The sequence below is a fragment of the Oryza glaberrima genome, chromosome 2 (genome assembly GCF_000147395.1).
Source record: "Oryza glaberrima chromosome 2, OglaRS2, whole genome shotgun sequence".
Lineage (NCBI taxonomy): Eukaryota > Viridiplantae > Streptophyta > Magnoliopsida > Poales > Poaceae > Oryza > Oryza glaberrima.
This window is the reverse complement of record NC_068327.1, coordinates 1,932,903-1,956,327: the sequence shown is the minus strand read 5'-3', so window position 1 is coordinate 1,956,327 and position 23,425 is coordinate 1,932,903. Positions and strand designations below refer to the sequence as shown.

Sequence of the window (23,425 nt, the reverse complement as noted above, 5' to 3'; positions counted from 1 at the left end):
GTTAAAGCGGATTATAATATATTCTAAGTTAAACTTTTTGAGTTCGACCAAATTTTTTAAAAAATAGCGTTACTTACAATACAAACTTATTTTCATTACAATTAACTTTTAATACATTTTGATAATATGTTTATTTTATGTAGGAAATGTTGCTATATTCTTTTTATGAATTTAGTTAAACTTAAAATTTGATTATAAAAAAGTCAAAGCAACTTATAATATGAAATATGAGAAGTAAATGACTTAAATTTAGGTGATCTTTAATTGTACTATCAACTATTGGGTGACAATGTGAGCCACGAAAAGGTTGTAGCCATATCTCTGCCAAGAACAAGATGAGCACCAACGTTGGATTCTGAATATGCATGTTTTGGTTTTATCTGAACTTGACTTATTTTGTGGTGGTTCCCTACCCTGCTTGAGTGTAAACAAGTACAATTGATGAGCAAGAAATCCCAAGTCAAACAACCATCATATGTTTAATTAGCTGGTAAAATATGCAATTTAATCAGAGGCTTCCTGCATAACCAAAAAAAAAAAAAAAAACAAGAAGAGATGCAGTAAAAACTATTGTTACAGAGTTTAGTGTACATGAATGGGGTACAAAATGGTGGTGCAAATAGTGAGATTAATTTTTGGACTTACCTAAGCTCTACTCTCTAAGTTAACTGCAGAAACAGGATGGCCATTTCATCCTCTCGAGCTAGTTTTTCCAGTTATTATTGTTGCAACTGCAAGCGCGATCATTCACATGTTATATGAGTTCACGCATGGATGTCCTCACTGCTCCTCAGAGCTCAGAATTTAGTCATCATATGATTAATCCAGGTTCACGCCTTCTGAATAACTCTGAGCTTGGCACTTCTGCACCTCTGATTCAGTTCTTCCTCCTCTTGTGAAGGAGATATTGGTCTTTTCGTTAGAATGGTTCCGTTCTTTCCTTGCACTCTCTGCTTAAACCAGGGTTCATCTTCACTATCAATGTCAGAACTCACCAAGTCGTCTTCATCATCATCTATTTCATCTTCATGAATAAGTTCCAGAAAGGTCTGCTTCACTATTCTATCCTCCAAACTGTGGAATGAGATTACTGCAAGGCGACCATCTGTTGCTAGGCAATCAAAGCATGCATGAAGTGCATCTTCTAGAGTTCGGAGTTCATCATTAACTGCGATTCTTAGGGCCTGAAACACCCTTGTTGCAGTCTTAATCCAACCTTGCCTTCCTGCAGTTTATAAGTTTGTCATAAAACATCATGTCATACATACACAAATCATATAACCACATTTAGAGATACCATCATCATACATACCCCCTGAACTGGTACACGTTCTTTGGATAAGTTTGACAAGCTCCCCTGTCGAGTGCAAACCCCCCATAGCCCGGGCTTTAACAATCCGCTTCTGAAGGGACTGCCAATTGCTTTCCTCACCATAATCACGCAGGATACGCCCAACTTCAAGATCAGGCCAAGAATTCAAGATATCTTCTGCTTTCAAAGTTGCCTGTCTAATCTCATATATAGGTTAGGTGTAGTACAAAGATTTCAAGGCAACCAAGATTAAGATTATGTGCTATTTTGGGGCTTTGTCACTTTGCTAGTTGATTATGGATTACTGCAAATGATAAAGTGGCACTAAATCTACGTTCTTTTGAAATTTTTGGACATGGCAAATCTAACGGTAGTTAATTCATATGGAAAAGAACAGGCCATTGGTAAGGATGTGTTGCACTTCAAGTAATATAATGTATTAATTTACTGGGTTAACATTGTTTGCAAAAAGTGAAATACCAATTGTCAACACAAGTGTAACTACAGTCAAGACAGATCCAAATAAAATGGACTGGAGTGTGATTCAATGTTTTAGAAATTTCTGGAAAGATTTTATACAAGTTTGCATTGCAATATGAATGCATTATGCATAAAAATGTTTTGGGATCATGTTTTCCAAGCTCCAGCAAAACTAGACTTTAACAAGATGAAGATGTAAGACTGGAGTTTTGTCAATCAATGTTCATAGCCCTTCAACTAGAAGAAAATTTTGTGGCAATGCATTTTCGTATGCAAGTGGAAGGAAGGAATGGGCAGTAAACTAGAGCAAAGCAACACTGACCTTAGGATCCATGCGCATGTCAAGTGGCCCATCCTGAAGAACGCTAAATCCCCTGTCTGATCTGTTCACCTGTGGATAGTACAACAGGGCATTCAGATGACTAAATGGGAAATAAAGGAGGCTTACCATCAATTTCACTGCGTTTTACGGAACACCTGACCTGCATGGATGACATGCCAAGGTCAATGAGGATTCCATCAACTCCAGACGTTCCAACAGCAATGTTCTCATCCACGCTGCCAAGAACATGCTTGATGTACTTGAAATTCTTGGCGTGAGTGTATGCACGCAGTGTTCCCTGCGAGGCATCTTCGTCATCTCCATTAGTTTCCCTATTGGCAAGGAAGGCCTCGATACGGCTCCGGCCAATCTCCAGTGCAGAGGGATCGACATCCATCCCAATGTACAGTTCCATCTCCGGGTGTGCCTCCATCATCTATTGCACAAGCCGAATAGGCATTCTATCAAACAGCTGGTGCGCATCAACGATCACACAACGGATAACACTAAAGAGCCAAGAAGAAGAAGCAGCATTTCGTCGAGCAGCTATCGTCGGCGAGCAATGTAAAGGTAACTGGAATTGTAAGGGAGAACAGGAGGGGGAACTACTACTGACGGCGAGCGAGTGGCCGGCCGCGCCGAGGGTGCAGTCGACGAAGGAGCGGAGCGGGAGAGGGCGGCGGAACGCGGCGAGGACCTCGCCGAGCATGACGGGGACGTGCTCCGCGTGGGAGTGCAGCCGGTAGAGGCCGGCGTCGAAGGCGGCGCCGGAGCGCGTGCGCCGCTTGAGGTGCTCCTCCAGCGCCCGCCTCTGCTGCCGCTTACTGCCGTCCTTGTCCCTCGCCCTGGCCTTGCTCGTCCCCTTCCCCGCAGCGGCTCTGCACGCGACGGCGTCGTGCTTGCGGCGGCGGTGGGGAGCGGCAATGGCGGCGGCGAGGGGATGCGCGGGCGGGCGGAGGTGGAAGGCGAGGAGGCGCCGCGCGAACATCGCCATGGTCGTCGAGGCGAGAGCCACACGCGACGGCGGGCAAGGCGCGGATAGAACAGCAAGCAGGGTGTTTGCCAACCGCCCGATTAACAAATGGACGGCCAGGATTTCAGGGTTCGGGCTTAAGTTATGGATTCGAGGCTTTGAGCTCACCGTAATTCAAACATGAGGCCTTTGGTATCAAAATTCGAACTGATAGGATATTCAAGCGAATTTCGAAATTTTGGTTAAATCTCAATGCGCACAGTTTACAGTGACCAGAATATAATAGTAGGGGAGGAAACACAGCAATTAATGTAGGGGTGCACATGTTACTGGCAGTGGCACAACAGAAGCAGGACACACTTACTTATATAGGTGAAATTCCAAAAAAAACTTGCTCAATCCGTTCCGTAATGGAGTATAACAACATTGGTCTTTATTTGTCCACGAACGTTATTTTTCTACCCAATCACAATTGTCGACCATTTAATTTTCCCACCTACATTAAGTTCTCGTACAATCACAACCTTCATATCCACTCCATCTACTTTTAATAATTATATTTCATCTTAGCACAATGACCAAGGATAAGTAATTCTACTTATCATTCATTTAAACATGCTATTAGTTATTCATCGTAAATAAACGATTTATTTGCCTTAATATTTACATTTCTCCATGAGCATGTAGCCAATCTTGTGTGGAATAATGCCAATCTTGTGTGGAATAATAGAGAGTTACATATTAAATCCGAGAAAGTCATTAAGAAGATATCTGGTTGGATTGAAATATGCCCATCAAAAGTAAAATTTTCAGATTTAGAAATATTGCCTTCAAAAGTAGATGGAGTTTCTTAATATCCGTGTAAAAAAAAGCATTATTTTCTAGGACGGATAGTACTATAAAACATAAATTTCCAGAGAGAAAATATTGCACAGAAATAGCCAGCTGAAATGCAACAGAGGGGAAACAAGAAGAAATGCAGGAGATATAGTGTTAATGATACAACAGAATGCAGGATATGCTATGCTTTTATACTTTAAAACAAAGATTGGTTCCTACAAAATGGGGGGCAGAAATAAACAATTCATATCCAATGCCCAACCCTCTTCTTCTTCCTTTTTTCTTCCCTATACCCCTCTCACTCCTGATGGAGGCAACAACAACAACAAGGTGCTGGAGGGGGAACAGCTAGACCAATTTTTCATCAACAATAAGAGTTCCAGAAACCTATTATACATGAAGAGGAGGCAAGCAGGAAAACAAGATTAGTTCCACTAGTACAGGAGGTCAAATAAAAGAATCACCACACCCAAGGGCTGGGGGTCCTATCGACGACGACGATTTCACCGGGCACCGTCAGCAGGGTGCAACTAGTTAGCACAGAACACAGTAGTTACCACCTATTGTGGTACACCCCTTTCATCCATTTCATTTCTTTCCTTTGAAGAAGAGGAGGCAGAGGCAGGCTTCCAAGCCATAGGTTAACAACTGGCGGAAGAATGCGCGACGTCTTGCATCTCCAGGACAGTTTCATGGGACGAATCCATCTGAGACAACTTCTTAGCTAGATCCTCTAATTCAACCATATCCCAAGCTTCTACTTGGGAGTGGGAATGAGCGAGGGCAGCGACACTGCGCGCTCCCTATCTTCTTTCCACAGTATATAGCTGTACAGATGCCACTACTCGTTTGCAGCAACTTCTGCTGCTCTCTGTCTCATCATTTCATTTACAGCAGCCCTCCTCCTAGAATCAGATTGCTGTTGCAACCTTCGAAGATGCTCCTTGAGATCCCTGTATAGTGTATAGTTTCCGTAAGTGGTCAGGGTGTTATTCCAGATCAAGCACAAGGCAAGGTGACGGAACAAAAGTGAGAAGCACCAACACACCTGCATCTCGGCACGTTGCATCCTGAGTCCCTGCAAGCTCGGGCATGGAGCTGGAGCATGTACCACATTTTCTTGCAAAGAACACACCCTCCTGAAGCACGTGTTTTGCACTGCATCCCATGACGAAACAGTCCCTTGACTTTCCGGCAGTTTGGGTATTGACAACTGCCAGAGCGGCATGTCGAGGCATGTACCAGAAGATCAAGCATCTTCCTTAGCTGCAGCGTCATGAAAGAAACATCACATTAGGTGATACTATATCCTGAAGGGTTTCTAGAAAATGGAACACAATGACAGAATTGAGTTTTTCCACAAAAGGATGCAAATTAAAATAATGATATAACCATAAGGTGATATTATCCTCTCTATGTGGGCTATTTACCATGCTAATGGTATCATATGGTTTACCATAAATTTATAAATGGAATTTAAGTTCGACAGTTGTCATGTTTTTTAGCACGAAGTGCATATTTTTATTCAACTAAATAGGAAAAAAAAAATCTTTGACAATGTCCGAAGAAGATCACTAAGGGTAACATTTAAAAGAACTTGCCTGCTGGACACGCATTTGCCGAGCTTCCTTATTTTGGGCATCACGATCAGCAGCTGATGGATGGTTTGTTAACTTGTGAGCATGATTGACTGCTCCTTTTTGGTAACAAGAATTGCATACATCAAAATCTGGACAGACTTCACACCGCCAACCCTGACCAGTTTCAATATCATGACAGCAGACGTTGCATGTAGTGACAAACGCTGGTGCGGTTGGATTATGTAGATGGTACAACACCATCATCGATGAGTGCTTAGCACGGCGAAGGGTATCGTACTGATAATGATTTCCTTGACAGAGACTAAGGAAGGCCTGCCTGGTGTCAAAAAATTCACTTTCCAGAATATCATCTCTATCCTTGGTATCTTTGGGCAACCCAACAATGTCAACCTAAAGTATGAAAGGATCAAGTTATACGTTAGTTACTATTTGCTCCTTTTCTCAACAAGAAGAGAATATAAGTTCAGTCAGTTACCGGATGGAGCGTATGTGTGTCTCTACTGTTACTTGGGTGCCTCTCCCTATCTTCAAGCTGTTGTTCTGCATCGTAACACCTGAAACAAAATGCTCAATGTGACAAAATGACTTCACCAGAACCCCCAAAAAAATCATCTAGCTCGAAAGTCTGTCTAAAGACAACAATCTTTTTCCAAAGTATTTATTATAAATCATCTAGTCTCGTAGGGTCAGACATCCGGGCACCTTGGCTTGCCTAAAGAGGATTAGGAGCGTGTCTGGGCTTTCTACGCGTCACCCCAGTTTGCAGGGAGGGCACATGGGGAGATCAATTATTGGAGGCGGGGCACTAACAGGGTCACTAGCAACCCTTTGGGCATAGGGTGTCAACTTCACCATTGACTAAATCCGTGCATGCTTGATGAGACAGCAATGCTCATTCAGAGGCTTGCCAAGATCAAGGGGATGAAAAGAGGAGATAGCTTGATATATGACTACTATACCAAAGTGGGGAGTCATGGCCTTAGCAAAGTTTATGCAGATGTTGAGGACAGAGTAGCACATCTGCCTTTCAGTATTTCTGGTTTGCTGGGAGCTTATTGCCCCTCAACTTGCTTGGGACTAAAGGCTGGTATTGTTGTTTTCTACAAGGAACTTGATGCAACAAAAAGATCTGTGATCTTCTGTGGGTTCAATAATGAGGGGCAAGGATAAATTTTTGTGTAGTCTATTGTGGTACTTGAACTGCTGTTCTTCGATGAATAATTTTCCAGTTGATGAGTCAACTCTCCTCGCTGGGCACCATATTAAACATGACCATGTGAAATAATACTGGTATAGATTTGTTTGGCATGTCACAGATGTCTTCAGACTGTGGCCTCATATAGATCAATAACCCGTGTGTAATATTGTTAAAGAAAATAACTTACTTGTCGCATATGTAAAAGCTTCTGCATTGATGGCAAACCCAACGTTTTCCAGACACCATAAGGGTACAACAGTGACTACACGAATACTGCAAATGAACCATAATGAAATCTTCCTTCATTGGATAAATGGTTTCCCCAAGCTGCACATAACAAATCAAGTTCATGGTAAAGATGCCATCCAGTAAAGTGAAAAAAACAAATACTGAGCAAGGATGATAGAAAGGGAAAGAGGGGTAGAGTGCTAGCAGCCATGTGATCTATCAAAATAAGGAGCACGCAAACCACTGTACAATCCTACCTTGTGCATCAGCATAGCATCCTTGGAAGCATTCCCACTGAGATCGGTGTGGCCAGCAGCTTTAAGAGCTCTTTTTGTAATAATCTTCTTTGTCTTGCCCTTCTTCTGCTGCTTCCGGTCATCTTCTTCTTGACGAAGTTGATTGATCATATCTTCTGCAGCTCCTGGCCAATAATCTCCATCAAAGTAAGGCAAACGAGAAGCAGTCACTTTAGCCTTGCACTCCCCCATAGTAATGAAGAAATGGTCATATAGATTTGTCAGCTCAACAACAATCTCCTCCTTGGTAGCTTTTCGAAGCATAGATAAGTACCTGAGTGTAAAGTACATCAGAAATCATGTAAACTAGAAGAGCTAAAAGTGAGCAGAGTAACAGAAGTGTCAACAAAGGTCTTACCACTCCCTCAATTTGTCGGATTTTGGAGTCTTCTGAATCTCAGGATGGCAGTACAAAATGTAATCTTCACCTTTTAAAGGTGGGCACGCCCATATGTAACAGCTTGTGAATCCACGCTGCTTGCAATATTCAAGATATCCTATCTGAACACATAGAGACCTAGCATTAGATAGTGCAGAAAAACGCTAGCCTAAGGAGGAAGGCAGAATCCCCCCAAAGAGTTGCATACAAAAATAGTATGACCAGCCTGGCAAAACAACGCATTTAAATTTAGAAAAACTCAGCAAACATAGAACATTACCAGAATTTCATGATAAACAAATGTACGTAACGCCTCTCCAGACACCGTTCTAATCTCAGGCCTGAAGTATTTAACAGAATCCAGGTATGACAAATAAACACGACGCTGGTTCGGGTAGGAGCATTCTGCACCAAATTCTTGAACATACATTCCAAATAGGCACACTTCTACACCTTCTATTTTCTGGAACAAAAGGACAGCCTGCCAAACATTTGATAAAAAACAGTTTCACGTATGATTTATGCTTGAAATGATTGGTGTTCTTTTGAAAGAATACTGAGACTAATTTCTTACCTTGGACTTGTATGGGAACTCTGTCGGGTAGTTATCTTCTTGAAAAATTTCCAAAAAACGTGGTTTTACTTCCAGCTTCTTGTCCACTGATGAAACAACTCTAACCACAAGACCTTCGGCTCCAGGAACCTAACAAATAAGGAATAAATAGAATTTAAAAGTGATGAGAATAATTTCCTTCATGACGGCAAAAGTCAGTGGTCTATTCTCAATTACAGGAGAGAAGTCATGCCTACTTCACAAATACACACACAAGATAAACTCATGATGTTAACGATTTAACACAGCTATGCAGAAAGAATTAGCACATAAAGCATCACAGTATTCAATGTCAAATTTGGTAAGATAAAAAAGAAATGGCAAAACACTATACTCACAGAAGTATAAAACTTAATCCTCGCAATGTTCGATATTTAAATTTAGACCTTCTTTGTGCTCTTTATTATGCATTTTATTCAAACTGACAAATCAGGCAGAAGTGAATCTCATACACACACTCTAAACGTTTTTAAAAAAGAAATATGCTTCTTGTATATTTTTTATGTTGTCCCTGTAGTTTACACTTTTTGGTTGTTCAGTTAGTCTTCAACAATAAGTTTAAATAAGTTTGCAAAATATGATAATATAACTAACACATTCCAAACTACTAATGGAATTTAATTTGGTATGCTTCAGTTTATTATGCCAGCAAGATGTCATTTAAGTACCACCTCCCAATCTGTAGGTAACTCATACAATATATCATTATTGTACAGGTTAATACTCCAAAATAGTACCTAACTATATAGCAGGTAGGAGTTCAGTGTTAGGACAAAACTCATGATTGGCATTTGCTGTTTTGGGCTGTTTTTGCATTATTTGGTAAGTGCCTGATGATGTATGTTGTTCGAAATCAATATCTACAGAAAAAATCAGTTGAAATTGAGAGAAACGATTCACAATTTAGTTGGAAACAGTATATATTTCAAATTAGGATATAAAACCTTGGCTGGAACAATCAAATTATTCATGCGCTGTGAAGGCACTTATAAAAAAATGCTTCCGTGCAGCACAATTTTTTTTAAAAAAAAAATGTAATGCATAGTTGCGTAATAGCGAAGTGCACTGTGATCGAATCTAAAGACATTTAGAGCAACAAATAGAGAACAAAATTCACTTCACAAATATGACTTAATTTAACTAACCTCCTCAATGCTTTTCCTCTCCTGAGCTGCCCTATCCTGTCTCTCCTGCTTCAACCGTTTAAAAAGCCGATCTTCAATATGATCGCTTAGTACAGTTCTAGGCAGATCTTTTGCCCCAAGAACTGCACTCTGTGGTAGAGGCATACGCAACCCACGTTTCACCTCTTCAACATAACAATTTGGGCAGGTGTACTCTGCTTGCCCTCCATCATTCCTTCTACCATTAAATAGAGCACATATCTGGTGCTGCCAGCATTCACACTTGTCACACTGAACCCACTGCAGAATACATCATTTAAAAAGATTTAATATACAAAAGGAAGATACCCAAATTTTGATGATACAGACACAAAACCACCAAAAATGAAAAAGGAACTTACCCATTCTTCAGTTTCCTCGTCATTCCTTTTTTTCTCGAATCTGGCCTTCAAAAAGTTTTGCCCTTCAACCTCAATAGTGTCACCACGGGACTCATTGTAGCATGGAATACAGAAAAAATGGCGAGTATCACCAGTACCAACGGTATAGTATGGTGCATTTCGCTTTATCCGAGCACCACAAGGGGAGCAATATATTGGTGGGGGTTCAAAAGTAAGTTTTTCCACTTTGCAGAGCTGGCATGAATTCTCATTTTCATTATGCCCCATCAACTGATTCTTTTCAGCTTTAGCTTTACTCTGTCAGATGACAAGGCAGTAATTCATCATGACAATTATATAACAAGAGCATAAAAACAGTACCTTACAAAATGCCAACATGTCTCTAATGAAGACAATGAAAAAATTTCATTTTGTTCTATACAGTTCAATTCAATCAGTGCTTTAGAGCTCGGCAAAGCTTTAGCCTGCTAAATACTATATAAGCTAATACAGTAACTAGTAGTAATATATTCGATGCAGTAGTGAGAAAGGGAAACAATTCTCATTAGCTGGAGAAACAAATGAAATATTTTTTCCCTTGTCTTTGCATATTATATTTGAAGTAGTAACAAAGGTGAAGAATTTTCATTCACTGGAAAAACAAATGAACTAGTTTTTTTGCCCCTTGTTTGCATGCCCAAATGGGGTATGATAGCACAATTTGCGTCATGTCATATCAAAAAGTGTTTGTCCTCTACTACTCCTATCTATTTACTTTAAATTAATCTGCATTTTTTTCACTCCCAAGAAAACCTAGATAGCTACTGAAATGGTTATGAATAAATTTTTTTATTAAAAAAAATGAACACATACCTGACCAACCCACAGCCTTAGACTATTGATATGTTCCTGAATTTGTTCTGGGGTGAACAATTCAGTCATTGAGACACCTTTTATCTTTGGTTTCCCTGATTTAGAAACTGTGATGTCTGTTGAATCATTTGCTTCATTCTTAACTTCAGGGGCAGTCTCACTTGTCTCTTTGTCAATTGGCATGATTTCTTGCTTGACATGAGTCTTGATCTCATTTGAGCCTCCAGGTGCCACATTATGTCTCGCTGTGGGCACATTTCCATCAGTACCATAACCAATCTTTGCAGGCTTCTGCAGTGGTCGTGGGTCAATCTTCACATCCATTTTCAGTTGTCCCACCTTGTTATTCTGGTCAGGCAGTTCAGAATGTGTTTCCTGCAATATAAGCCCTGCATTGGAGGGCATAGAAACTTCACGCTCTGCAGTACTGGGTGATACAGGCTGCATCTTTAAGCGTTTTGGAACAGAAGGCTGACTATCAAAGATTTCATCTGACACTAGGTCGATGTCCATTATGTCACCCTCTACCCCATTCATGATTCTTTGAGCCGTATTCTGTTGAGCAATTTTTCTAGGCTCAGGGGGCTTTTGCTTGCTTGCTAGTTCAGCTGAACGCTGCAGAAGTTTCTTTGCATTACTGCATACAGGACACTGCAAATCGACACAAGCCTTATAATGTTCAGTAACCATTCTTGACCTCCTGCAATCCCTGTATGAACAATCTTTCCTTTTACAGTTCTCAAAATGCTTTACTAGCTCCTGTACCTGAAAACAGCGATGGAATTTACAACTTCCGACAGGAGTTAAGCATGATTTTGCATGAAATAGCAAAAGTAACCACTTCATCTGACGAAAATAATAGATATTTCCAGCAGCCTGTTCAAGTCCTCCACTAGGGAGCTTTGGCAATGCAGGATCAGCTGGAGTCACAGTACAACCAGGAAGGCGCCAATCAGATGAAAATGGCTGTTGTGCTCCATCCTGAGACATTGTTCTCTGACACAAATCTGCCTGTATTTGCTTCTCAAGAGACGAATCATTAGTGACAGGAGCTTTTTCCATTGTCTGAGGCCGCCATTGAGCCTGATGCATCTGCTCTGGCTGAGATCCTTTCAAGACATAACTTACATCATTTGAACTGTCATCAAGCTGCTGATTAGTTGGCAACAATTGCTGAGAATCATGGGACGCATTAGAATGAAAATTTTGAGAGCTGGAAAGATGTCCAAACACTTGCCCTCCTTTGACATTATCATGAGCACTTCTTTGCTGGTATTGACCCTGGTAAATTGGAATGTCAGCATGTTCAGTAGCTTGTGAAGATATCAGCTCAGTGTGTGGCAGAGCTCCTTGTTCTGACAATTGCATAGAATGGCTGGAACTCAGTTGGGGCTGTTTAAGGGAATTGCTTCTCAGTATAGACTGCTGATGCTGTGAGTTAGGCTGCTGTTGATTCAGATGGTACTGGTTTTGCACAAACTGGGAACTAGGCTGCATTTGATGTTGCTGCATTGAATGTTGCTGGCGGATAAGTTGTTCGTGAGTCAACTGAGAAGATTGAAAATTCATCTTTTCTGGCTGATCCAAAACCTCAGTTTTTATCTGAGGTTGCGGTTGAATGGATTGCATGTTTAACTGATTTGTGTGCAACATGGAATTCATTCTTGATCTAGATGGCAAATTTGTAGCACCCATGCTATGATTATTCGCTGCTGTTAAAGCAGAAGAACCAGTATTGTAAAAATTCCCAGAACCAGATATATCAACTGGTGCTGCACACAAAAAACAACACAATCATCCTTTGTCACAATGTGATGAACATGTATGAGTTCTGTTTTGTAAAAAAAATAAACACATGAATATCAATCAACTTCTACCATGCATGCTAAACTAACAAATAAAGCAGTACCTCCCCAGGTGCAGATCAAATGGGTGTAATGAACGAGGAAAAGTAAGCTACGCATATGTGCCTAATAAATATTAAAGCCTTCTGTAGTAAATTGTGAAGCAGCTCATTGTGGCTATTAGTGATTAAAAAATATGGTAAAAATCTGAACTAATGACGATCTTAAATCATCAGTATATTCAAATTTGTTGCATAGAAAACTGCCTTATTGTTTAGGAGCTTCTATCTGCATTAAGTGGTCAAAAAGTTAAAAATATAGTGTATAAAGGCTGCAGAAACTTACAAAATCTTTCTTGGCATGTCTGCAGAATGAATATGACACTAATAAAGAATAGATACTAAATACAGACATCCAAACTAGTGGCAATTGTTTTAATGTTGCAACAGTATCATTTCATTCTCGGGCACAAGGACTCTAACCACAACAACATGAAGGCCATTGACTCTAATAACAAAGAACCAAAACAAGAGTTATGAATTATGTGTTGTTCCCACTTCCCAAACTAATGAAGAACATTCCAAGTTCCAACAAAGTGAATAGAAGACAGTGTGAATCAAAAGAAGACATACTCGGTATCCTCTGTGGAGGGTGCTGGTTGAATTGTTGTTGCACAGGCTTAGGTGAATTTCCATATGTGGATATGTTAATGTATGCTTCTGATGCAGCACTTCTGTTTGTTAGCTGCATGTTTGACCCATGTACACCCATTCCACCATTCACATGTCCATCTGATAAACCATATGCAGAAGAATTCTCCAGCATGTTTGAATGCATTCCAGAATTACTGTGCCCCCCAATATGCTGGATTTGATGACTGTTTTGGTTGCTAGGAAATTGCTTCTGCTGTTGCATTTGTGATGTCACAGTTGGCTCACCATTGAAATATCCAGCTCCATTTGAAAAATCAGGATTCACAGGCACATTCTGTTGATTATTAAATCCTGGAGTGGGGATCATATGAGTCACTTGCCGCTGAATACCCACAGGACCCATCGTAGATGGGATGCTGCTTGTGGTTGAATTTAATGGAACACTGGTAGTTAGATGCTGGTAACCGTTAGACATTGAACCTGTATGGACAAATAAAAGTAAGCACATGTGGAAATGGACAATCAATAAAAAAAGTCAAAGTATACAGAGCGCCTGTTTGACACCAGGTCAGCATTAGTTTCTCACTCCTGTAATATATTCAGTTCAAAACAACAGAAAGCTTGGAGAGCATGCTCCAACTGTCATATGGATATAACTACAGTCTAGTGGAAGGGGGGTAGTAAATTTCAAACATATTTGGCAGTCGCTGGTTGCTGTTAGCATTCTATGCTAGAATTCCTACAGCACGGATATAGAAGACTACAAAGTAAGGCAATCAGTCCTAAAAGCATGAGCACAAGCTGAGTGGAACAATCAGAACCTGGAAGTGAGGTACCAGTGTTGGCACCCTGAGGAACCATGGTTGCACCAGATGACGGAAGGCCAGTGTTGTCAGTTACATAGGGCATTCTAGAATTTCCAGTTGCACTTTGTGTGATGCCCGGTGTTGGAATCATCGTGCCATAGCCAGAGGAAGATGCCATTTGCCTTGGCATTTGTTGGTTTTGTTGATTTTGTTGGTTCTGAGCACTCAAAGTCTTAATAGCAAACTGCAATTGTGGCTCAACTGGTCCCCTCATCATATTGAGGTAATCGGCCTGCTCCAACAACAACAAAAAGAATCAAACAGATAGAATAACATAACAGTTAGATCTACTTTTGCCCCGAAACAGAATTTAAACCAAAGGCACAAAAGTATTATGGGGACAGAGAGCAATACCTTGTTTAAGAATTTTCTATACAAGATCTCCTCGAGCCGTTTAGCAAGTTCTGGCAGCCGTCGCCGCCAATCAGTCGATGATTGCTTCCTTCCTATATATTCGAATCTGCCAGTTTACAAACAAGTATCAGATCAAAAAATCTATCTTCACCTCCTATTGCACTCAAACCATCAGCAGAAGGCCTAAATTGTGGTAATATGGATGGGGATCAAACTAAACCCAGAGCCCCCATGTATCCGCGACGCAAAAGCGATAACAGTAGTCCTATAATTATCCTCCACTTTACAGTTTGAGAAGCAAATAACTACAGCAGCGTAAAAGGCAGTACAGGTAATATAGGTCCAGCGCAATTTTAGCAAGTCGTCATCCTTGCATTAATTTTGTAGATATGCAGTGGATCAGCCAGTAAGAGTGGCGACATTAACTCCGTACAATTAACACCCTGACTAATAAATAGTCCCCCGACAAAGAAGCCGCAGTAATAGAATGCTTACATCTTATCGCGCATAGTGTTGCGCATTAACAAAAACTGGGTATCAAGGCCCCCAAGTCCCACCACGTCCTGCATCTGCTGTGGCAGTCCGTCAGCGCCACCGACGCCACTGCCACCAACCTGATTAGTCTGCGGCGCCTGCCCCGACATCTGCCCGGACAGGTGCGCCGCTTGTCCCACATTCATATTTGCCGCCAGCCGAGCCTCAGAGCATAAAAATCATCGCCGTGCAGCACGGCTGGATGACACAGCGACAGCAAGCGAGCGCACCGCCACTCGCCTTACAGCACCTCCAAAAGAAGCAGCCTCTCTCTCCAACCCCAACCCCCCAACCCCAACCCCAACCCCAGAGCGCAGCAACAGTAGAGGCAAACTACCCCTCCACGAATCCGACCGCGAACCCAACCCAATTCAGCATAAACAGCACAACACCAGCACCAGCACCAGCACCACCAGCAGCAGCAAGAGCAACACCCACAGCGATCAGAACCGGCGGGCGGCAATCGGGAGCAGCAAGCCACCCCACCGCGGAGCCCCGCCGCCGAATTGAAGGCCCCGAGGTGTCAGCGCGGCCGAAACCCTAGAAACCGAGCGGGCCCCACCCGATACCACCAAGCCTCCCCACCCCCCCTCCCCGTTCCCCCCCACTCCGGGCACGTCCGTACACCCGCGGGGTGAGGCGCCCCCCCACTAGCACGGGGGAGAGACAGCAGCTGCGGCGGCGGCTGCGGCGACGGCGGCTGCAGCGGCGGCGGTGTGATTTGGGGGTGGAAACGAGGTGGGGATTAGCGACGCGGTGAAGAGAGAGAGAGAGAGAGAGAGGGAGGAAGGAAGGAGAGGAGGGGAAGGAAGACGTCGTCGACCAATCGCGGATCTGCGCGGATCCGGGGGTGTGTGTGGAACGCGAGGCCGCGTGTCGCTGACGTATGGGCCCGGGGGGCGTGGCGGCCGCGGGCCCCGCCGCTGTGGAAGACGGTGAAAAATCAGCCGCGGGGGGAGTTTCGCGCGTGCGATGGGGATCCAACGGCTAGGATTTGGGGAGAGGGAGTCGGGGTCGGGTTCTTTTTTTTTTCGCACGTGTGGTGTGAACGGTGGTCGTGGTGTGCGAGCGAGGAGCGTAACACCCGCAGGGTCGCATGTCTGAAGTGAAGAAGAGATGCTATATGCTGCTACTACGGAGAGAGTGTAGTACTTTAAAACGTCATGCCTGCTGGCCAGGGGGTTCGGCAGCAATTCCATTTTGGGAAATAATGGGCAGACTTTAAAGTTTAATAGTAGTAACTGTTCAGGATATTAGCGGGGCGGCACCGAATTTTGCAGGGAGGGGGATGGCGGCGAACCCCCCTTGCTCTTCTTCTCCCACTGGCGGAGTAGATTTGGCAGGCGCCGCTCCCCTCCCTCTTCTCAATGGATCTGCCGGCAGCGAGGGCGATGGTTGGCGGGGGTCTGAGCGGCGGCGGCGGAGCTCGGCGATGCATATTGGACGGTGACGATGACCTCCCGGTATGTCCCTCCCAACTCCGGTCGCCGTCTCTCCCAACTCCGCGTTGGAGGCAACGAACTAGCTCGAGAAGGCAGCCGAGCGAGGATTTCCTCTCCCCTCCCTGATAATCTCTTACGAAGAATGGATAACCTATTTTGGTTACAAGAGAAGTATATGTGACATAGAATCTTTAAACTGGTTGGCTTGGGCTGAATGCCACATTAGTGTATTGTAAATGGCCTTATAAAGCAGTGGCAAGCTTACATGAAATCAGGAATTCAGGATGGAAAGGGGGGAGAATATTTTTGGTGAATATTTCATTTGTCGCACGTATTGGTTAGATATGTTGTAGGATGTCTTTGGTTTCATGTGTTTACCACTAATTAGTGATATTATGGTTAAAGATTCCGCTTGCCTGTGGTATGCTAATGATATTTAAACGTAATTAGTTATAGAATGTTTATCCAACTTGAGAGATTATTCACATCCAGCTCCACGCATTGGTGACGTTACGATTATAGAATGCATCACACGTATCTTGAGTAGAATCATGGATCCATGCACTTTCACACGTATCAAGAACGCATTCATACGGAGTATCTTTCTTTAGTACGAATATATGTTTCTCACGCACTAAAGGCCTTCTCCCTCCGTTTCAAGTTATAAGATTTTTTACTATTGCCCACATTTATATAGGTGTTAATGAATCTAGGCACAAATATATGTCTAGATTTATTAACATATATATGAATATGGCCAATGCTAGAAAGTCTTATAATATAAAACGGAGGAAGTATAATATTTTGTTCCCTTTTCTAACCACCTATAATTATGGGTCCCTTTATTTACACATATAAAAAGGACATACAAACGTGTTTTTTTTTCAAAAAAAGAACAAATTTATAATCCAGTCCCTTTTAGGAAGGATGTGCAAACGTGATATTCTAGGAAATACGAGAGTGAAGTGTGTGCCATGTACATCGTGTTGTACTGAAAGAAGTTACTACGATGAGATTTTACCCATCTGGATGTACTCGCTCTTTTCACAAATATAACTAGTTTTGAAATAGTGTCGAGTTATACTTTTTAACTTTGAACATCAATAGATTGATGATGTAAGAATAGTGTTATAGATTTATCTTTTTACAAATTATCATGGTATACAATTCTTTTCATTTGAAATAATTTATCCCTACACATACTACTATTTGTTGCCATTGCCACATTGGAGACCATGCCGATCTCCGACGGAGGGAGTAGAAAGTTACTGTCGCTGAGATTTTATATTTCACCAAATAGATGCGTCTCCCCTGTTTTACCTCTCCTGTAGTGAAAATAGGTCAAACTTTTCACCCGTTCCCATTGGTGAAAATAGGGGGGGGGGGGGGGGGGGGGGGGGGGGTTAAGCTTTTCGTACAGACGCACTTATATATGGTTTACCAGCCAATAAAATCTATGGATGAAATTGTTTATATGCCATTGAACTACTAGCAGTAGAATATTTCATCATCAAAAGTGTAATATTATCACAGGAAAATCAAATTGGATAGCACCAATACATCTGCTTCAGTATCACCTGAAAAAATGAAAAGGTTCTATCGTACATCATGAAAGTAGCAGCAGCCTACAGATGAGTCAACCATCAAAACAAAGAACTTGTCCAACTACATCACAGCAAATACTAACACAAAGGCTAAAGCATGCTCTAAGAGTTACAGAAGAACACTCTGATGCTTATGCAGTTATGTGACCTATTCTCGCTTCGATCTGAAAGGTCAACTTAGCCATTGTTAACTAAGAAATATACAAATCAGACCATTAACAACGAATTCCAGACACCAGGCCATTAGCACCAAGAATTCTACAAATCAGACCATTAAGGACTTTACCACCTCTCCACTCGATTGGCCCTAGTGTTTTCTTTTTTCTTGAATGTGCCACGGATCTGAAGCTGCTAGGTCTCGGACAGGAAAGGAGATTCTGTTTTTACAGCCATTGAGAGCCCAACAGTTTGTCTAGTTCTTTCGCTATGCGCAATGATCTTTCAGATAATTTTGTTCCTAATGTCCTCCAGCTTCTTCAGGATTTCACCAGGAGTTCTGTCGAGTTCATCGGCAATCTTCCTTTGCATATCAGCTGGGAGGGATGGAAACTGCTCACAGAGGTCACCATCAATCACATCCTGAAACAAACCAAAACGAAACTCCATCATCAAACATAAAACAGATACTGCCAACTGCCTTTACACCTGGATATTCTATCCGACAAAGTGGTAAAAAAGTTATAAATATATGCATTTGTGATAATATCTATGTTGGTTGACATACTAGCTAATCTAAACAAAAAAAATAATATATCACCTTCACTGGAAAATAAGCAGATCTGTAGGCCATGTGATCTCTTCCACATAATGGTGGATGCTCCTGGCGGAGATGCATCTCCAAGTGAGAAAAGAAGTCAACATCTTCCCTGGAGGTGAATGCAAGCAGTGCCCCAACACTGCCCATCACAGTCCCATAAATAAGACATTCGCCGCCTCCCGGTATTAAAGAGGCTTTCTGCAAACATGTGACAACATCACCAACATGAAACTGAACAATCTCCTCTACTTTGTTTGGGGCCCCATTCAACTTCCCTTGCTCCCATTTAATCTTCCCCCCAGTTGGGTCTTCTTCAATCTCATCTGAGAGATCCTGAGGAAGGCGAGCAAAATATATGTTCCCAAACTTATCTGCCCCTGCCATAGTATCAAAATCTATGTGATTTGCTGCTGTGAGCCACCTGGGAACACTATCATCAGCGAAGATGTACAGTTGGTTTTCATCCCTTCTGTACTTGCAATAATGAAATGACTGCAGGAGATGGCACCACAAAGAAATGTTAGAAATTTGTCAAACAAAAAAGGTATATGAAATATGGTGAATAGTATATGTATACTATACTATATTTAAAAATATGAAACTGCAACATAACTGTCAGAGAATTCATAAATTAGAGATGTTTCAACCAGAAGTAGGTAAAACCCATTATTGTTGTTATTTTGGAAGGGACAATCTGACTGTAAAACCCATTATTATTGTTATTTTGGAGTACTATTCATAGGACAGGCAAAAATATCTAAATTTCATATATCCACAAAAAACTTTAAGATGAAACAAAGAAAAAAGGAGATGGATGATGAAAACATGATCTAGAAAATATGCTGGGTAATTTGTCTCCTATTACTTGCTCTCAAACCACATATTTCAATCTGAACCAGTAAATGTGAGTAACTAATAAAATTTAAAATTTCCTTCTCACCCGGTGTAGACACCAAAAACATGTCTGTAGCCTATGGTTAGATCAATATCATGTTGCACACAAGACAAGTTGCTAGTTTATCTTCTAGAAGACACCTTGGCATACAGACTACCAAAAAAACTGATATACATCTACAGGTGACAAAATGACAAACAGGGGAGCAACGGAACCAATCAAAGGTAGCGAGCATACCTCTTGCATATCACCAACATAGATCCTATCTCGGTAAGTATGGATAGACACTATCGTCCTTGGGAAAAGTTTGTTTTCACACTTCCTGAGCAACTTCCTCTTCCCAAGATCATATAACCTGAGGACTGAACCAACACCAGCAAGCAACCGTCCTTGGAACTGGCACAAGGCAAGAGGTACTTCCTCCACCTGTGTCTTGTGAAGCAGTTCAAGTGACCTCCCTTCATCTACAAACTTGTATATGTGGATGAACCCAGCTGAAAGGTTCCTCTTTGGCCAGAATTGCAATCCCTTGGCAGTACCAACAGCCAAGAGAGTACCATGCTCCTTATCATGAAAGTTCACAGTGCAAATGCTAACAGCTGCTTCATTGTCTTGCAATTCAAGCAGACAAGTCGTGTCTCTGCTCTTTGGATCAAGAATCCTGATGCAAGAAACCCACCTTTCTGATTCCGCCTTTGGATAACCATACTGTTCATCTGGAAGTGTGTTTCTGTCCTCAGCACCATCTTCTTGACCATCACCATTCTCCATCTGATCCCCATTATTTGCATTACCATTTTCTGTAACACCAGCAGCCTCAAGGCACTCCTTCTTAGCCGCTTCTCGCTCTTCTGCGCTGAGCGCACCTTTATCACTCTCAATGACAGCAAGGTATTTCTTTTTTGGAAGAATCACAAATTTCCTTGGGGTGTAGCGCAGAGGGATGGCTGTTTCATTGAAAGTCTCCCCCAGGCGTTCAATGGTGAAAATTCGTAGGGCATCACCAGCAACGGCAACAACACCTTCTGAGCACTGATCAGAAGAGAAGGATGCAGCAGATTCAAGTGTATCACAGGACAGTGGAGTCAATAGGAAGTGGCCTTGATGTATGTAGCCAAGCCAGGGACGGCTGGACAGGCAAAGCATTGCTTGCCGGTGGCTAACTATGCACGGAAACAGTTTTGGAGGTCTCAGGCCAAGGAACCGAGATCGTGTGTCAGATAACTGACCAGTGACCATGTCAACATTGGTGCGGAACAGGACACCATTTTGCAGGCCAGCATTGAGGAAAAGGTTGGCTGGATGGTCCGCACCGTCCTCACCGCCAACTGATGCCTGAACTTCTAGAAACATGAGGGACTCTGGGGCTGAAGAGACACTTTGGACACTCAGAGGCTGCAAGCAGTCATCAGGGTCCAGGGAGAGTATTCGGATGGTGTTATCATAGGAACCAACTGCAAGGAATCGGGACCTCTGTCTCCCCTCTGGAACTGGCGCAATGGCCAGGCATGCAACATCACCAGACATGTCCTGCTTCTCGACTTCCATAAGCTGACCTGTCATGTCCATCTCAAAGTAGATAAGCTCTCCACCACTGAGGGCGATTACCACCTGGAGCCGGTTTGATCCAACCTTAGTGATAGTTTTCTTCCCAGGTGTCCTCCACTCATTCACACGGCCATCCTCCCTGATGTGCCTGATGCCGTTCGGGTGGACCTGCATGAGAGAGTCCTCGCCAAGGAGAGAAACTGCCAGGGAGTGAGTGGTATCCAGAAACTGGCTGTCGCTGACTTCCTCAATAGTCTCACCGATGGAGAGCACAAGTGTAACATTGGCAAAGGACACGACAATGTAGGCATCAAACATGTCATTGATATTCTTCTTTACAGTCCAGACAGCAATAGGCTCAGCCGGCAACATCGATCGAGCCATCTCACTAATGGCAAGCCCAGGCCTCAGGATGCGCAAGGTGGACCGAGGACCACGGCCGCAGGCTGTGAATACCTGTGGTGTTTCCTCATCAAATAGATTTGCAACACGCATGTCCATGATTGGCATGAGACTTTCAATTTCATCGATCCGGTACAGGTTCTTGAGTGCTCTTGGCTGAAAGAATACGGGCTGGAACCCCTCATCTGTCTCCATCAGTGTAGCTGAAGACGACTCAACATCCACATCCCGCCCAATATCACGGAACTGATAAAGTGCATGGTTGCCAAACTCAGAAGCAGCAAAGAGAAAACCTGAGCGCAGCACACAGATAGCAGATGTCACAGGTATGGTGTCAAAGTACTTGATCCTGAGCTCAGTAACAGTGTCATTACTGTGTTCGAGGTCAACCTTGAAGATATCGCCGTACTCAGTCTGTAGTAAGAAGAAGAACAAGCTCTTCTGCCTGTGCGTGGCGGCTGCGACTATGAGGACACCGCGCTCAGCCGGGAGATCAGCGCGGCGTGGAATGACAGCCCGCACTTCCGGGTGCCCCTGGTTCCGGTAAAGCACAAAGTTGTCGCAGCACACGAGGAGCCCGCTTGGCCCATCACCACCACCAGGCACAGTCACCAGTAGATTAGCACCGTTATCTATCGGCTCGGAGGCCTTGCGCGAGACATGATTGAGCCCCAGGTCTAGCTCATAGAATGTGAGGTGCTTCTGCGCCTGCTCGGCAGCCTGCCCGGTGGGGTCGCGGTCGGACTCGGCGTACTCAAGCTCAATGGCGGCGAAGACAGGGTTGTCGAACCCGCAGTCGAGGGCAGTGAGGGAGAAGGTGAGCGTGTTGGACTTGTGCGCCTCGAGAGGAGACGAGATGGTGAGGCGCGCGGCGGCGTCACGGTTGAGGACGTAGACGAGCTTCTGCTTCTCGAGGGCGGCGATGCAGAGGGCGCGGCCCTTGGGGTCGACGGCGAGGAGCTGGCCGGGGACGATGCGGCGGCAGCCGGACTTGCCGAAGGTCTCCTGGTGGACCTTGTCGAGGCGGTTGCGGTCGGGGGAGTACTCGAGGATGACGAGGCGGCCGGAGTCGGAGCCGACGACGAGGTAGTCCTTGGTGGCGCCGGTGAGGCGGAACTGGGCGAGCGAGCGGATGGCGCCGAAGACGTCGACGGAGAGGAGCGTGCGGAGGCGGCCGGTCTCCGGGTCGGGGCGGAGGAGCTCGAGAGTGGTGCCACGGGCCACGGCGATCTCCTGCGTGGACGACGACGACGACGACGACCCGGACGCCGCCGACTTCTTCGAGTCGCGCCCGCTGAAGCTGCCGATGACGGCGCACACCGCGCCCGTCGCCCGCTGCAGCGTCAGGCTGTAGAGGTACATGGCCGCACCGGAATCCTCCTCCTCCTCCTCCTCCGGCGGCGGCGGCGGCGGCGGGTGAGGAAGACTCGGGGGGAGAAGAGAGAGAAGTGGGGAGAGAGAGAGATCTAGGGTTTTAGATTGGAGGCGGTGGCGGGGCGGGTGGTGCTCGAATGGGGTAGGAGTAGCGGGTGGGTTATCAGATCCGGCTCGGACGAGTCCAACTCAACCGGAGCGTTTGCCGCTTGGTGCGGTTGCGACGTAAGAGCCTCTCCAAACATCCCTATAGCCAACTCTCAATCTGATTTGGCTAGTAATACTTGTTGTTTACTTCAACAGCCTCTCCATCTACCCTCTCTATTACAAGTCTATTACAAATGGGACCCATATGTCAGTCTCTACTACTCTTCTTCCTCCTCTTCCAACCCATTTTCTACTACTACTTCTTCCTCCCTTCCTTCTACTGGACTACTGCGGACTGGCGGAGAACAGCGAGCGGCGGCGGCTCCGAGCCTCGTCGCGCGGAGGCTGGCAGACGCGGCGGGCGGAGGCGACGGGCGGCGCCGCGT

General features: G+C 43.9%; 3 protein-coding genes across 3 annotated transcripts; all 3 read right to left on the bottom strand.

Moving 5' to 3' along the window:
- Positions 1-487: 487 nt before the first annotated feature.
- LOC127761780 (uncharacterized) lies at positions 488-3,457 on the bottom strand. Its single transcript, XM_052286109.1, has 5 exons — positions 2,731-3,457; positions 2,275-2,550; positions 2,115-2,183; positions 1,313-1,505; positions 488-1,225 (listed from the first exon to the last, which is right to left on the bottom strand). Exons 1-5 carry the CDS (start codon positions 3,106-3,108, stop codon positions 831-833), a joined length of 1,311 nt encoding a protein of 436 aa, XP_052142069.1. The 5' UTR covers positions 3,109-3,457; the 3' UTR covers positions 488-830.
- A 627-nt stretch (positions 3,458-4,084) lies between these two features.
- LOC127764608 (probable histone acetyltransferase HAC-like 1) lies at positions 4,085-15,446 on the bottom strand. The gene is made up of 16 exons (XM_052289506.1): positions 14,832-15,446; positions 14,337-14,442; positions 13,938-14,214; positions 13,096-13,596; positions 10,620-12,391; positions 9,768-10,064; positions 9,388-9,666; positions 8,204-8,332; positions 7,910-8,110; positions 7,609-7,751; positions 7,212-7,524; positions 6,914-7,053; positions 6,004-6,082; positions 5,529-5,918; positions 4,976-5,193; positions 4,085-4,880 (listed from the first exon to the last, which is right to left on the bottom strand). The coding sequence occupies exons 1-16, from the start codon at positions 15,014-15,016 to the stop codon at positions 4,769-4,771; spliced, it is 5,142 nt and encodes a 1,713-aa protein (XP_052145466.1). The 5' UTR covers positions 15,017-15,446; the 3' UTR covers positions 4,085-4,768.
- A 2,357-nt stretch (positions 15,447-17,803) lies between these two features.
- On the bottom strand, positions 17,804-23,056 carry LOC127762274 (spliceosome-associated protein 130 A-like). Its single transcript, XM_052286719.1, has 3 exons — positions 19,806-23,056; positions 18,674-19,165; positions 17,804-18,495 (listed from the first exon to the last, which is right to left on the bottom strand). Exons 1-3 carry the CDS (start codon positions 22,878-22,880, stop codon positions 18,358-18,360), a joined length of 3,705 nt encoding a protein of 1,234 aa, XP_052142679.1. The 5' UTR covers positions 22,881-23,056; the 3' UTR covers positions 17,804-18,357.
- Between the last annotated feature and the right edge of the window lie 369 nt (positions 23,057-23,425).